Source organism: Danio rerio, chromosome 9 (genome assembly GCF_052040795.2).
Source record: "Danio rerio strain M-AB ecotype USA chromosome 9, GRCz13ab, whole genome shotgun sequence".
In the NCBI taxonomy this organism is placed as follows: Eukaryota; Metazoa; Chordata; class Actinopteri; order Cypriniformes; family Danionidae; genus Danio; species Danio rerio.
The window spans coordinates 58,412,501-58,431,088 of NC_141029.1; the positions used below are offsets into that span (position 1 = coordinate 58,412,501).

The 18,588-nt window shown below is 37.7% G+C and overlaps 1 protein-coding gene across 1 annotated transcript in view; it reads right to left on the bottom strand.

Annotated features, from left to right (window-relative positions):
• The window catches only part of sh3rf3 (SH3 domain containing ring finger 3), a gene marked incomplete at its 3' end in the record, with an annotated part of 122,916 nt that overhangs the window by 62,611 nt on the left and 41,717 nt on the right, over window positions 1-18,588 (bottom strand). The window contains 1 exon segment of the mRNA NM_001447023.1: window positions 2,649-2,924. Coding sequence (NP_001433952.1) covers window positions 2,649-2,924 — 276 coding nt within the window.

An 18,588-nucleotide genomic window follows, 5' to 3' on the forward strand; every position in this document is an offset into this window, starting at 1 on the left:
GCGTTAACGCACTAATTTTGACAGCGCTAATTTATTTATTTATTTTTGTTATTAATTCCGGAGGACAAGCTTGCAAAGAACACCGCTTTTCTCCGGTCTACATCCGAAAGCAGCACCTCCAATTCACATTCTGTATAAAGTTTCGTGCTTTTACCGTTGCTTTTTCGTTGGGTTTTGCCAAAGTAGAGTCATTAGTCATCTCACGAGAAAACCTGCAAATGCTGACTTCCATAGTTTGTTTTTCCTAGAAGTTATTGGTTACAGGTTTCCAACATTCTTCAAAATATCTTATTTTGTGTTTAACAAAAAAAAGAAACTCATGAGGGGTTGGAAATGCTCGAGGAAGAGTAAACAGTGAGAAAATGTTCATTTTTAGATGAATTTATCCCAATATTAAAAATGTTTTTTGAGCAATAGTTTAAAGTCCACATGAACCGGAAGATGCGACCATTCTTTCTGTTTTGTGATGCATATGAAATATAAACGGATTATTAAATTAAGAAACAGTGGGCGTGGCTTGTTTGTTCTACTGTGAGCTGATTGGATGCAGTAAAGTAGGCGTATCATTTAGAAAGATGGGGAAAAGTGTTTGGGGAGAGTTATTACAGCCTAACAGACTCCACCTGCTCACCATTTCAGTCTGGTATTATAACAATGTCAAAAGTGACAGCTGGAAGGACGTGGTTGAGTGTGTAAAGGCTGATTTATACTTCTGCGTCAAACACCGGCGTAGGCTACGGCGCTGACGCATAGCCCTTCGCCATGGCCATCGCCGTCACTGACGTGCACCTCTCAAAAATTGTAACTACATGTCGCAACAACGCGTAGCGCAAGCTCTGTGATTGGTCGGCTTGCTAGCGCCGACGAGTCTGGGCGGGACCGAGAGCCACGCAAATGGCGCGAGCGATTGTTTACAAGTGTGAAGTCCCGTGAAGGAGCTCCAGATGGAAAGTTTTGCTCTGTGTTTACCTCATAGTTAAAGTTGTTGCACGTCCGCCGGTTCCTGCCTCAAAATGAGCGAGTTTGAGTCACTTGTACATCCCGGAAGTGTTCAGGAAAAGCAAAACAGAAGCGAAGAAACTCGACACAGAGGAACATTTACACCTCACTGCCCACTAGCGTTTCGGAAGTGTTAATGCAGAACAACGGAGACAGCACGCAGAAGTATAAATGCACAGCCACGCGCGTTGCCTGCGCCGTGAGTTGCGCCGGTCACTTGACGCAGAAGTATAAACCAGGCTTTAGAGAGACGCAAACTGAGAATTTACCTAAAAAAAAAACAAGAAGTGCATTTTAAGATTCCAATTTTAGATTACAAGGGCAAACTTTTTTTTCCTAATGACATGCGTTCTAATTTCCAGCAAACAAATAAATTAATAATAATAATGAAGAGTGCTCAAAAACCTGAGTTATATCCTAATACACATGCTGTGCCCCATATGGTCTAAAACCTGCAGGTGGACAAATCTAAGCTTGTTTTTAATAAAACAAATATAAATATGGATATAATAAATAATACTGCTAATATTAATAACATTATAAATGCAAATAATAATTGGCAAAAGCCAATTGAATGAACTAAAAAAAAAAGCCTTCTATGAAGAAGGCATGAAGGCAGTGGTTTTTCATATTTATGTAGGCTAGAAATTAATATGTTTTGTATTATTTTAATCCTTTATATTTATATTCTATATACTATATATCCTTATTATATCCTATATATATATCCTTAATATTTTAATTCTTTTTCATATGTAAAGATATTTGCGTATTGCTCTACATCTTGTATGTATTAAATAGTGTGTAAGCCAGGCGCACTCAAAATAGCAATGTGCCAGCAACGCGCCAAAACACACCTGCTTTTTTAGAGCAGAACGCCTATGAGCGCACATATGAGCGCAAATGCATTTGCTATTTAAACAGCCTGGCACAACACCTCAAAATGACTCTTGCGCCGACATTGCGCCAGGTGTTTGATAGGGCCCTAAGTCTTGGTTTTCATTTACTAAAAAAACTACATGCTAGGGCTGGGCGATGAATTAAAAAGTAATCAAAATCGACATTCAGACTCTATAATCAGTTTATTCAATTACTCTCCCTACCGTGTGTGGAGTCACGTGACCCTGCTCTGTTAAGGCTGAATTATACTCATTATATTATAATTTACGCCTATTATATTAGGATATTATACTTCTGCTAAGTGCACGTCTACAGTCCGGCGCAGCCTTCGCATTCCCGCGCAGCACTCAAAACAATGTATTTACACGTCACAACGACGTGTAGCGCAAGCTTTGTCATTGGTGTTAGGTAACGGTGACGATGGTGGGCGGTGCGAAGAGCCGCATTTTAGGCAATGTGTGTATTAATTTCACTTGTTTAGTGTTGATGTTCAATAAAGGATCATAGATAGTAGATAATATGTTTTAAAATCAATAATGCACCCTTCATTTAAACATCTCTGACTTGTGAGCACATTTACTGTACGAAACCTGTTAGTGAAGTATGAGGGCAAAAACATCAAACAAAATAAAAAAATAAAATAATCGTTCATGAACCGTAATCGAGTTAAAATGTTCAATTCATGAGATTTGGATTTTGGGCCAAATCGCCCAGCCCTACTAGACGTGCAGACAGAATTGTAGTCGTACCTTAGTGAAGGTCAGGCAGTCTTTGTCCTGGTCTTTGTCTTTGACCTCGAAGTCGTAGAGCGCTTTTCCCTGCGGCGGCGTCTGCGACAGCGGCCGGATGCACTGGATGTAGCTGGCAGGCAGGAACCCATGGCTGCCGTTCAGTTCCCCGTGGAACCAGTTCTCGTCCACTTTCCGCCGCAGGATAATAATGTCGCCTTTGCTGAACTTCAGGTCTCCCGGTTCTTTGCCCTCGTAGCTGTACAGAGCTTTCCCACACGGCAGCTGAGGAACGTTCTGGAAGACAGAAACACGAGACGAACTGTTCATTAAGATTTCCTAAACTATGGAAATGATGTGTGTTTTCAAAGAGAATTAAAGTGATTTAGGTTACAAAAAGGTCAGCATTTCTTGCTTAAAAGGCACCTATGATGCAAAATCATCTTTTGTAAGCTGTTTGGACAGAAGTGTGTGTAGTATAGTGTGTGTCCACAGTCATACTGGAGTGAGAGAAACACAACAATTCTCTTTATTAAATATTCTGATCATAAATATCCAGTGATTTTGAGGCCCATTGCAATGAGACATAGGATATAATATAATAATAATAATAATAATAATATAATATAATAATATTTTTTCTTTATTTATTTATTTTTCTTTATTATAATTTGTGATGTAATATTATAGCTTATTTATTTATTTATATATAATTTTTTTGTAATTTGATTTAAAATATCAAAGCTATAGACTATATGTAAATGTGTATACATGTATTCATGTGTATATATGTATGTGTATATATGAACGATTGTGTGTGTATACATATGCATGTATGTATATGTTGGCATATATGCGAGAGGAGATCATGTGATCCGGAAGTGTATAAAAAGGAGCACCTGATTGTGATGAACAATGATGTGTCAGCCTCTTTAATTTAATAAATTTGTATTTTTGGAGCCTTGGTGTTACCGCCTTTGATTTACATTTAATATTCAAAGCCATCCATAATCTTGCCTCTCCATATTTCTCTGCCCTCATCCACATTTCTGCTCCTTCTCGCACACTCGACCGTCTTTCTCTCTCCACTTGTCTTTCCACTATGGGCTGAAGAGCATTTAGCCGCTCTGCTCTGCAGCTTTGGAACTCCCTACCACCTGCCATCAGAAACACTGACTCCCTCACAGTTGTTGTTTAATTGCTCTTGTTGACTGTACAGTGTCCTTGAGTTGCTAGAAAGGCGCCTTTACATAAAATGTACTATTATTATATTATTATTAATTAACATGACAATAAACAAACACTGAAAACTAGGACTGAATGCCTGGATAAGCTGTTTTGATTGTATTATGAATATTAGTCACAGACTCCACCAGTCATCAACAAACACACACAATTAAAGAGAATTAAAGCTGTGTAAACGCATTAGAAGTCTCAGTGAGTTTTTAATAAAATCAAACTCTTCGAGGGCTTTCCTTTGCGCATCCAGACGGGATTAAACCACACGTGTGCTTCTGGCTCTCTGGAGTGGAGAAATGAAATAAATAAAGACTCAGTACAGCTTATTCCATTCAGCGTAATCAATTTACAAGCTTATTTGAGCAGCACTGACAGAGCTTTAACGGGACGCTTGATGAGTCTCAACACTGCGGATGAGGAGACGATCACAGTACATCACGTTATATTCACACTAATGCAGCTTCCAGATGCTTTCATCCACAGCCAATCACATACACACAGCACACACACACACACACACACACACATATATATATATATATATATATATATACACACACATACATGTCACAGTTCACATACACAAACGTACACACACACACACGTACACACACGTACACACACACACACAAATATATATAAATACACACACACATACATGTCACAGATCACATACATGTCGTTCATGTAAATCACAGTCAAGTTATTTCTCTTCATCTATTCCCCTGATCACACAGCAGAAAATTGTGGATAAACGTTTGTGTGTGTGTGTGTGTGTGTGTGTGTTTGCATGTAGCGCAGTGTGTCAGGACTGTGTTTATTCACACACACACTCTAACATGTAACACCGCTGCAGCACTCATGAACTCATCAGTGTGTTTGGATGAGTGTCTGCTGGTGGGCGAGTGTGTGTGTGTGTGTGTGTGTGTGTGTGTGTGTGTGTGTGTGTGTGTGTGTGTGTGTGTGTGTGTGTGGTGTTCAGCTGAACTGAATCCTTCAGAGATACATGAATCGAGCGTTGGAGTCGTACGCTGCATCTCTCTCTCTCTCTCTCTGTCTGTTGGATTTGTGCCTGAAAACAACCTACACACGAATCCCAGAACACACAAACTGAAGCTCTGTGTCCTCATGTGACACTTTAAACACACACTCACACATCTAACTGATTCAACACGCTCCACCAACAGAGCTGAGCCTACTGAAATCACCTCAGACACAGAAGAATTATAAACTGTCTGATCATTAAGTGCATCACTGCATGACACTGTCTCTCACTGCATCACCATACATAACACTTCATCCCCATACATAACACTACATAAGCACACATGTCATCTCACTGCAGCACCATACATTACATTTCATAACACTTCATCACCATGCATAACACTTTCTCTCACTGCATCCCTATACATAACACTGCATAAGCATGCATAAAACTTTATCTCACTGCATTACCATGCATAACACTTTCTCTCACTGCATCCCTATACATAACACTGCATAAGCATGCATGACACTTTATATCACTTCATTACCATACATAACACTGCATAAGCATTCATAAAACTTTATCTCACTGCATTACCATTCATAACACTTTCTCTCGCTGCATCCCTATACATAACACTGCATAAGCATGCATAACACTTTATTTCACTGCATTACCATACATAACACTGCATAAGCATTCATAACATTTTATCTCACTGCATAAGCATGCATAACACTTTCTCTCACTGCATCCCTATACATAACACTGCATAAGCATGCATACCACTTTATATCACTGCATTACCATACATATCACTGCACTGCATAAGCAATCACACTTTATCTCACTGCATTACCATACATATCACTGCACTGCATAAGCAATCACACTTTATCTCACTGCATTACCATACATAACACTGCATAAGCAATCACAACACTTTCTCTCACTGCATCTTCATCCATAACACTGCATAAGTATGCATAAAACTTTTCACTCACTGCATCACCATACATAACACTGCATAAGCATGCATAACTCTTTCTCTCACTGCATTACCATACATAACACCGCATAAACATGCACAGGACTTTCTTTCACTGCATCCCCAAGCATAAAACTTCATAACACTACATCACAATGCATAACTAACTGCATAACATTTCATCTCACTGTATCACCTTGCATGCCACTTTATAACCATGCATAACACTTAATCTCATTGCATCTCCATACATAACACTGCATCAGCATGTGTGACACTTTTTCTCACTGAATCCCCATACATAATACTGCATAAGCACGCATGACACTTTCTCCAACTGCATCACCATGTGTAACACTGCACAAACATGCACGGCACTTTATCTCAACTCATCAACATCAACAATGCATCACCACACACAACACTTTCTCCCACTGCATCACCATGTATAACACTTCATAACACTGCATCACCACAAAAAACACTTTCTCTCACTGCATCACCATGTATAACACTTCATAACACTGCATCACCATGTATCACACTTCATAACACTGCATCACCACACACACTTTCTCCCACTGCATCACCATGTATAACACTTCATAACACTGAATCACTATGTATAACACTTCATAACACTGCATCACCACACACACTTTCTCCCACTGCATCACCATGTATCACACTTCATAACACTGCATCACCATGTATCACACTTCATAACACTGCATCACCACAAAAAACACTTTCTCTCACTGCATCACCATGTATAACACTTCATAACACTGCATCACCACACACAACACTTTCTCTCACTGCATCACCATGTATAACACTTCATAACACTGCATCACCATGTATCACACTTCATAACACTGCATCACCACACACACTTTCTCCCACTGCATCACCATGTATCACACTTCATAACACTGCATCACCATGTATCACACTTCATAACACTGCATCACCATGTATAACACTTCATAACACTGCATCACCACACAACACTTTCTCTCACTGCATCACCATGTATAACACTTCATAACACTGCATCACCACACACAACACTTTCTTCCACTGCATCACCATGTATCACACTTCATAACACTGCATCACCACACACAACACTTTCTTCCACTGCATCACCATGTATCACACTTCATAACACTGCATCACCACACACAACACTTTCTTCCACTGCATCACCATGTATCACACTTCATAACACTGCATCACCATGTATCACACTTCATAACACTGCATCACCACACACAACACTTTCTTCCACTGCATCAACATGTATAACACTTCATAACACTGCATCACCACACACAACACTTTCTTCCACTGCATCACCATGTATCACACTTCATAACACTGCATCACCACACACACCACACACACTTTCTCCCACTGCATCACCATGTATAACACTTCATAACACTGCATCACCATGTATAACACTTCATAACACTGCATCACCACACACAACACTTTCTCTCACTGCATCACCATGTATAACACTTCATAACACTGCATCACCATGTATCACACTTCATAACACTGCATCACCATGTATCACACTTCATAACACTGCATCACCACACACAACACTTTCTCTCACTGCATCACCATGTATAACACTTCATAACACTGCATCACCATGTATCACACTTCATAACACTGCATCACCATGTATCACACTTCATAACACTGCATCACCATGTATCACACTTCATAACACTGCATCACCACACACACTTTCTCCCACTGCATCACCATGTATAACACTTCATAACACTGCATCACCATGTATAACACTTTATAACACTGCATCACCACACACAACACTTTCTCTCACTGCATCACCATGTATAACACTTCATAACACTGCATCACCATGTATCACACTTCATAACACTGCATCACCACACACAACACTTTCTCTCACTGCATCACCATGTATAACACTTCATAACACTGCATCACCATGTATCACACTTCATAACACTGCATCACCACACACAACACTTTCTCTCACTGCATCACCATGTATAACACTTCATAACACTGCATCACCATCTATCACCCTTTATAACACTGCATTACCATGTATAACACTTCATAACACTGCCTCACCATCTATCACCCTTTATAACACTGCATCAACATGTATAACACTTCATAACACTGCATCACCACACACAACAGTTTCTCTCACTGCATCAACATGTATAACACTTCATAACACTGCATCACCACACACAACAGTTTCTCTCACTGCATCACCATGAATTACTCTTCATTACACTGAATCATCATGTATCACACTTCATAACACTGCATCACTGTATATAACACTTCATAACACTGCATATCCACACACAACAGTTTCTCTTATTGCATCACCATGTATAAGACTTCATAACACTGCATCACCATGCATAACACTGCATTACATGCATAAAGCTACATCTCACTGCATGGTTCTTCATCACGCTACCTTTCTTTGCCTCTTGTTGCATTTACACTGCATATGCCAGCATCACATCTGCATGTTATTAACATCAGGAACTGAATTAGCATTAAAACACACTCCCAAGTTCACGTCTATATGATGCTCATATGTTCCCATTTGTGTTGCAACGTGTGAAGTATTGTCTTTTGTTTCATTCACATTTACACAATATTTCTATCCATATATATATATATTTATATATATATATTCTGTATTGAGATAGCAGATAAAATACAGATTAATCTGCTGGTCTAAATAAATATACAGCGGTATCTTTCAGCACCTCTTCCTGCAGGCATCTTTACTTCCCCATTTACACCAGAGGAGGAGTAAACATTCACGTGACAGATGAAATGATGATGAATGTGTGTAGAAATGCAGTGTCCCGCTGAGACCTCATGAGTGTTATCATGTGTGTGTGTGTCATATCAGCGATCAGATGTGTAGAGATTGTGCTTCAGCTTTTCATCTCCATGTTTTGATGTCATTATGCTAATTCTGCTCATTACACCGGCTCTGGATGAGCTGTAATGCGAACACTAATGCGCTTGTTCAGCCAAAAATAACAGAGCTGGAATTTCACATCAGATCATCTTGTTTCATAATGGCAGAGTTTGACTGAGAGACGTTTACACTGAGGAACACTGTTTACCACACACACACACACACACACACACACACACACACACGCAGGCTGCTGCATTGATCGTTTCGGGCTGCATTATTAATGCTGTCGTCTGTATTTGGAATGAGATATCAGTACACTGTGAAAATATCTGTAATTTAGCCGTTTTCTGTATTTTTGTGTCTCATGATTTTATTTCTCCCTGTTTATTTCTGCTTTTGAACTGCATTATGGGATCTTGATCTTTCCTCCAACAACGTTTAACCTTGAAACCTTTGGTTCTTCATGTGATGTCATTCCTGCCACCTTATTTAAGGAGGTGATGCACTCACTTGGTCCATGTGTGCATGCAGTTAGGGATGGGCGATGTTGACCAATTTGGTATCGTACGATGTCTAATGTGAAGCATCGCAATGGACAATGGTATCGATCGTCCTCATGTGAAAAGTAAGGGGGGGGGGTGTTGGGTTAGAGGTGGTGTTGACAGAGTGCTCGCGACGTGTCTGAGGAGCGAGGACAGATTCGGTGGCGAGGGTGACAGGGGCTTTGATAACTAAATTGGCCATAGTGTATGAGTGTGTTTGTGTGTGAATGAGTGTGTATGGGTGTTTCCCAGTACTGGGTTGCTGTTGGAAGGGCATCCGCTGTGTAGAACATATGCTGGATAAGCTGGTGGTTCATTCCGCTGTGGTGAGCTCTGATTAATTAAGGGACTAAGCTGGAAAATAAATGAATGAATGAATGAAATATGAGTAAAGTTGTGGTAAAACTTACATTCAGATTTTTTATGTATATAAAGACATAAACTACATTTAAACTTTATTTCATTCATGCGTCTAATTTTAATATTTCATTTTGTACATATTTTTTACATAATTAAACAAATATTATGTATATGCATATTTCTGTTCCTTTTTTAACTTTATTTCATTTAATTATCTACCTTTTTGAAATATCTTGAATTTTATACATTTTGTATTTTATAAAAAATATTAAAACTTTATTCATTTTAAGTTAAAAGTTATTTATTTTTAAAATTCTATTTTATTTATTTTTTTATTTTTACTTTATTTCAGTCATGTGCCTTATTTAAATATTTTATTTGATATATTTTTATACTTTTTAAATTTCATTTTTATTTTTTTGTTCCTTTTTTACTTTATTTCTTTTAATTATGTACCTTAAAAATTTTATTTGATATTGAATTTTATTCATTTTTATTTCTTTTAAAAAATTGTACAATTTAGATTTTTTTACATTTCATTTTTATTTTTCTGTTCAGTTCTTTTATTACTTTATTTTATTTATTCATGTGCTTTTAAAAAAATTATATTATGGCTACAATTTCCCTTTATATTGTGTGTGATGATGATGGTCAACACTTGACCATGACGTCTGCCTTTATTTCAGTAAACTACTCGTCATTTAATCCCGCTGGTGTCCTGTAGATTCCTGATGTTTGAGAGTGTGCAGAGTTCATCAGTCACCTCTATACAGATACAGTTATAATTTCTCTATTATCATTAAGTCATTGTGAAGCCAAAACTGACACCAGCTACTGTGTTTCTCTCAGTGTTATTGTTGAGTTGATCAGTTAATCCATGCCAGGTCATATAGGAAATAGATCTGGAATGGACCCTTAAGGCGGGGCACAGAAATAAACCCCGCCCCCTGCTTAATATTCTGCTCCAGCTAGAAAAACAACAGAGTTAAAGTAAAATCATCTGAAATATGCTTCACATGAACTGTAAATGAACATGAACAGTGCAGTCATGGCCAGCTTCTGATTTATTTAATGTTAATCCAGTACATGTTTACATGAATCCAGTACATGTTTTATGTTTAAGAAATTCAAGTGCCCCCCCCCCCCCCTCGGTCTAAGTTTTAGTTTTAGTTAGTCGCTGAAGACTGAACCCTTCCTGCACTGCATGACATCATCTGACACTGCTGCTGTTGCCATGGCAACAACCACTATAAAGGCCACAGGATGACACGCACACACACAAACTCAGTCTATACATCAAACACACACACACTGTCTGTCTCTCTATCACACACACTCACATACACATACATACATATATACACACACACACACACACACACACACACACACACACAAACACACTCTTTTTCTTAATCTTTCTAACAAGCCATACACACACTCAAAATACAGAAACACACACACACACACACACACACACACACAATAACATTCCCACACACTCTCACGCACATGCACAGATACACACAATCATTAATACACACTTACACACATTCATGCACAAGAACACACAAACACCTACCCACACACACACCTACACACAAGCATACACACAAACACACCCACACACACATTCACTAACAGACACACCAAACACACAAACACACCCACACTGACACCCACACACACACTCAGGACAGCTGTGAGTGATCAGCTCTGGATCTGGGTTCAGACTGTTGGAGTGTTTGGGAATCAGAGGTGATGTGAGGAGCAGAAGCAGAGAGAGAGTCCAGAATCTGCTCACACTCACTCATCTCTCCATCATCTGCTTAACATCACCAAACTAAACAACTGTGTTAGTGTGTGTGTGTGTGTGTGTGTGTACGCTCTTCATTAATGCTCATTCTCCCTCTATATAGAGTCAGTCGGTGTGTTGTTGTTGTGTTGTGTCCTCTGGTGACTCCCTCTGTTCTGCTCGGTGTTTCTCAGCACCTGCAGATTGTGGATTTACAGCCGCAGGAGTGAAATGAGCAGTAAAACATCATCAGAACATTATTAGTGAGGACAGAAACGAGTCCCGGACCGACAGCAGCGCCGGCACCATGAATATCAGAGCACATATATAATATCAAACACAACAGACAACAGCTGAGGGGGAACTGCAGCTCATGGGTTACATTCATTTTAATATTCATTATTATTATTATTATTATTATTATAAATTTTTCTTAGATGTCCATTTTTATTTTAGATGTTGTAGTCATTTCATTTTATTTATGTTAAATAATAAGTATTTTTAATAGTTTTGTTTTAGTTTTATTATGTCTATATGCCTTTATTTTAAAAATAAACATTGAAAATGTGAGATATTTGCTGTGGCAAAAAGCTGAAATATAAGAAGTAAACATTATTGTAAGTAAAAAACTAAGATAGATAAATTGCAAATATTATTTATTTGTTGTTTATTTTTTATTTCTATATTATAATGTATTCAAAATTAATAATAGTAAATCAAGTTTGATTAAATTTAAATATGTTTTCAGTGGGATTTTTTAAAATAAAACTTCATATAAAATAAGTAAATAAAATTATATATATATATATATATATATATATATATATATATATATATATATATATATATATATATATATATATATATAAAGTTGAAGTCAGAATTATTCGCCCCCCTTTGAACTTTTTTTATATTTTCCAAATGATGTTGAACAGATTCAGGAAATTTTCATAGCATGTCTGATAATATTTTTTTTTCTGGAGAAAGTCTTATTTGTTTTATTTCGGCTAGAATAAAAGCAGCTTTTAATTTTTTAAACACCATTTTAAGGCCAATATTATTAGCCTTTGTTAAGCTATATTTTTTAAACTGTGTCCAGAACAAACCATCATTCTACAATAACTTGCCTAATTCCCCTAACCTGCCTAGTTACCCTAATTAGCCTAGTTAAGCCTCAAAATGATGTCACTTTAAGCTGAAAATTAGTGTCTTGAAGAATATCTAGTCTAATATTATTTACTGTCATCATGGCAAAGATAAAATAAATCAGTGATTAGAGATGAGTTATTAACACTGTTATGATTAGAGATGTGTTGAACAAAATCTGCTCTCCGTTAAACAGAAATTGGGGGAAAATATAAACAGGGGGTTAATAAACTTCAACTGACTTCAAATATATACAGAATTAGTAAAGTGGTTTTGTTGGTGAGTGAAAAAAGAAAAGAAAACTATTTTGTTAATCCAGAAAAGTTGTTTGAGACACCCCATATGATCTGCTCTTTAACCACAGAATACATTGAAATACTAATTCATTTTAACTCATCTTTATTTCTTTAGCATTTCTACAATGTAGATTGCGTCAAAGCAGCTTAACCTCCAGAAAAGAGAATGAAAGTCATGATAGTATTTCAGATGGTAAATGTAGTGATGATTACACTGTACTGAAGGAGACTCTGAATCTGAGATTTCTACATGTAGAGCAGACCAATGCAGAGGAATCACCTTGACCTGAATAAAGCTCTAGATTTCACACACTCTCTCTCAGCTCAACAGGAACTGAATCTACAATTCATACACCAACATCCGCTAGCATTTATATTATACTATACTATATATGTATATATATAAATACTGTATATATATTTATTACAATGTATTACAATATGTTAGTGTGATCAAATAAAAGTTTGTATTTACATAGTATATATGTGTACTGTGTATATTTTTGTATAAATACACACTCAGATACTTTACATAAAATGAACCAATATACAAAAGAAATACATTGGATGTGCAAAAATTATACACAGTGCATGAATAAAATGCAAATATGAACATAAATTTTTATTTAAGATGCGATTAATCATGTTACAGCATTACACACACACACACACACACACACACACACACACACACACACACACACAGTTGAAGTCAGAATTATTTGCCCATTTTTGTATGTAAACCCCTTTTAATCACATATTAATGCATAATTTACTGTTTCTGTAATTATTGTTTCCTAATTGCTGGTAAATGCTGTTCTTAAATACGTATATTTGCTGTTTTTATGTTGCAATCTTCGTTTTTCATTTGCCATTTTTAGCATCATCTTTTTTCATTCATTCATTTTCCTTGGGGAAAAAGAAAAACAGAATTAATATCTATACTTTTAGATTAGACACACATCTGATGGTTGTATTTGCAGCAGCTCCACGTCCACAACTTCACACATTGGGTTAAATTAGGCTGTTCAGTCTCCTTTACTTCCATTGTTTCTGTTCAGCTGAGGGAACTCAACCAACCCCATGACATCAGATACAGTGACATTCCCAGATGGCTGCACCCTAGCTCTTAAATCTATAGTAAAACATGCTGTTTTCTGCTAAATGCTTACAATAATCCAGTTTGTTTAATATATTTCATTAAAGTGGAATCCATTGTACAACATAATGTCAACCTGACTGAGTGCTTCATTTCCCCTTTAAACTCCTACAATGGTCCCACGGGTTGTCAGGTGGCATTACATGCGTGTTAATTTATTCCTCTTCCAATATAACAAAAACAACAGTAATCTGTGATATCTATTCAGAAGAATTAGTCCTGTCCAATCATATAGAGTTTGTTGTGAGTTGATTAGCATTTAATTGCAAAAGCGTGATGTAATCTGAAGCGTCGAGATGCTGACAGTTAAAGAGTTGCAGTTTTTCGTTTACCGTATGTGAATAATCTCTTAGCACCGCATCTGAACACATTTTCACACGTATATCAGCGTTTCTGCATGCACCTTTAGCTAAAAGATGACTCTGAGCACATGAACAGAGCAGCACACGTGTCTATTTTGTGCTTTTAAAAGCGTTAGTAAATCAATTAAATCTAATACACTTAATAACGGTGGCTCAGTGGTTAGCACTGTGGCCTCACAGCAAGAAGGTCTCTGGTTTGAGTCTCGGCTGGGTCAGTTGGTGTTTCTGTGGGGAGTTTGCATGTTCTCCCCGTGTTGGCGTGGGTTTCCTCCTGGTGATCCGGTTTCCCCCACAGTCCAAACACATGCGCTATAGGGGAATTGATGAACTGTGCGTGTGTATGAATGAGTGTGTATGGGTGATTCCCAGTACTGGGTTGCAGCTGGAAGGGCATCCGCTGTGTAAAACATATGCTGGAATAGTTGGTGGTTCATTCCACTGTGGTGACCCCTGATGAATAAAGCGACTAAGCTGAAGGGAAATGAATGAATGAACTTTGAAAAGATTCGCTTCATGCGATATAAACCCGGCTACTGTTGTGATTCAGATGAGTGAATCGTTCAGCTCTGAATCATATCAGCTCGTGGATCATGATTTATTCAGGAGTCTGTCAAAGCGAGTCTGTTGGCCAATTAAAAGCCAGTGACTCTCAATTAAAGCAGTGAACAGGTTGTAATGAAGTGTTGAATTAGCAGGCTTCAGGCTAAATATACTTGTGTCTGCTTAATTAAACATGAGTCTGACGAAGCGCAGCAGAAGCTCATTAATGAACAGGTGCTGTATGATCCTTCTGACGAGACGAAGAATTCACATTCAATACTCAATAATAGAGACGCAGTCAGCTTCATCAGGAGAATAATCTACCCGTAATCCTCAGCAGAGATCCACCAATCACAGGAGACACCGTTACTATGGAAACAGGATTCATTACAAACTTTTCCCCCCAAAAATACAAACAGATATTTGTGAAAAATGTAAAACATTAAATTTAAAATATATTCCAATACTTATTTCGGCTAGTAGACAATTAAACGTTCCTCATTTTAATTTGTGTTATCTTGATGTGCTGGCTTTAACAGCAGTAAACATTTATACTATAGACCTTGTTCTAAAATGCGGAAGTGCGCCTGTTTTCGCGATTGTCTTAGAACTTCCGTTTCCTATGTTTCTATTTTACGTCGCCTATGGGAGAAATGACAAGGAATAATAAACGGCAAAAAACGGTCAAACTACTTGCTCTACAAACAAATGTTTGCATGACTATACAGACCAAGTAGAATAATATAATAAGGAAATATCAGTTTGCAACATCAAACAGCAAAACGAGCAGTTTTTAATGTCTAAAAATGAATGGAAGTGAATGAGTCCGGAAGTCTCGTGCCAAAAAGATTCAAATGGCAGCGCCCGCTCGTCTGCGGAGAATAAGGTCAATAGACATACTTCAAAATGCTTTAATAATTAAATGAAGACACAGAAAATAAAAAATATAGGAAGATGTTAGATGTGTTTTGATTAAAAATATGTTTATTTATTTATTATAATAATTATTATTTGTATATTATAAATAATAATAAAAAACCAAAACAAGCAAATATTTATATTTACTCAAATGACTTATTCATCATGTTGACTTTACCTTGTGTCACACTGACATATTAGAAATAAAATAGTTAAATTTTTTCATCTTTACCCACAACATGACTGCAATATTGTTAATAATGATAAAGATTATGGCGACGCAGTGGCGCAATAGGTAGTGCTGTCGCCTCATATCAAGAAGGTCACTGGTTCGAGCCTCGGCTGGGTCAGTTGCCATTTCTTTGTGGAGTTTGCATGTTCTCCCCGTGTTGGCATGGGTGCTCCGCTTTCCCCCACAGTCCAAACACATGTGCTATAGGGGAATAGGGTAGGCTAGATTGTCCATAGTGTATGAGTGTGAATGAGTGTGTATGGATGTTTCCCAGAGATAGGTTGCAGCTGGAAGGGCATCTGCTGCGTAAAAATGTGCTGGATAAGTTGGCGGTTCATTCCGCTGTGGTGACCCCAGATTAATAAAGGGACTAAGCCGACAAGAAAATGAATGGATGAACTTGTCTTGTTCACCAAGTAAGTTCACACAAAATCCAAAGGCAGATGGTGATTAGATCAGGGCCTGGTGTGTGGACTTTGGAGGTTTTATGACGTGGTCAGATGTCAATTGGTCAGTTCGAATGTCTCAGTATTTGGGCTTTAGTCACATGCAGGCCCGGATTAAGAACTCAGGGGCCCCAGGGCACATTGTCTTGTAAGGCCCCCTACCTGGCCGCACCCCTATAGTTGAATTTAAAAAATAAGAATAATATAATAATTTTTAAATAAAATGAATCTATAATTTGTTGCCCACATATTTAAATAAATGATATATAGTACATATGTATTTATAGTCTACAAAGATTTAACTTATTTTTCAAAGCATTGAATAAAAATACTAATAAAACTATTTTCTTTTCTTTTTTTAAGGGTATTTTAATGTAATGCTTTTACAAACTTATAAAGCATATTATTGCCATGGCATATAACCCACAATGCTTCTCTAATACTTTCTATGAATCTGAGTCTTTCATAATACAAACACTGATTTACTGTCTCTCTCCTCCTCTCCCTGTATTTTCTCTACTCTTGATTATAAGACTTGATTATAAACTTAAAAGTATCCGAAATCACAGACACCATACCTCTTCTCTCCCGTCTCTTTCCTCTTCTGGGCCTTTCTCTCTCTCTCTCTCTCTCTCTCTCTCTCTCTCCCTCTCTCTCTCCTTTTCTGTCTGTCTCTCACACGATGAATCCAGTCCGCGCTGCGCTGCCGTTAGCCTCCTCCGCCTGGTTAATGCTAGCTTCTCATCATTTAAAGTTACCATAACATCTTCTTCTGTACCCTCTTTCTCCTGATCACGGGTCGGTTTAAAGATGGTGTGTATGGAAAATGCCTCAATAAAGATGCCTCCTCTCCTCTTTCTGTCGCGTTTGCTAAATCCACTTGTCCACTTATTTTTTAACTATGACAGATACTAACGTTACACTAAAGTCCGCTCAGTTTAGTGCGGGTTATTACAAAACTGACATTTCCGCACTTGACCAATGACAGCATTCTGTTTAGTTAAAGAAAGAAAGGCAATTTAAATATAATAATAATATTAATACGTGATCGCGATTTTTTTTTTGCTCAGAGGAAATACAGTTGTCTGAGCAATATAGTTTTTGCAGAGAGGGAGGCACCTATAATAAGGCTAAACTTTATTAAATACCCACGAGACACTTGTGACTTTATATCACAATTTGTATTATTTTTATAAAATATTTCCTCATTGTTAAAAATAAATATATTTCCAATCTGATATGTAATGGGGAGAAAAAAAAGTAGCACGAGTTCAGCTGATGGTGGATTCGAACCGAGTTGATGATTATACGCGTCAAAAGATGAAACTGTGTGCCTTACAAGGTGCGCCACTGCAGCTGTAATGCTACCTAGCTCTTAACTCATCTTGTCTCTATCAATCAGGCATCGATGGGCGTAAACCCTGAATAGTTTATTCCATCTAGATGCGCTAATTGCAATTAGCCTAAAAAGACAATCGCGAAATTGTCTTTTTTTCTCCCCCCTCGCAGGGGCCCCTAGTGCGCACGGGCCCCTGGCCCTGTGCCCATAAGGAACATTGGTTAATCCGGCCCTGGTCACATGGTCAAGAAAGAGTCAAAATAGGTGGTAAACTTTGCTCTGCAAAGTGCAGTTAAACACCAGCATATACTCTACTCTTAACCTGAACCCCAAGCAATAACAACGATGCATATTCAGTCTTAATTCACACAGTGGCAAAAGCTGAACTCTTCTGAAAATTGACTGCATGTGTGAGCAACAGCTGACGGTGGCCATAGCAAAGGCAAACAGCAGAAGATTACGAGTCCCCACCAATATCAAAAGCAAAATCTACACCCTTGTTTTACAGTTCAAAATAATGCAGCCCTGAGCACATATTCCCAGTGTGCTGGTGTGGTTAAATGACTAGTATCCTCACACCTGACTGTGTTTCTGTCTTCAGCCCAGTGCTGTTCTGACTGTAAACTGGGTTTGTTTT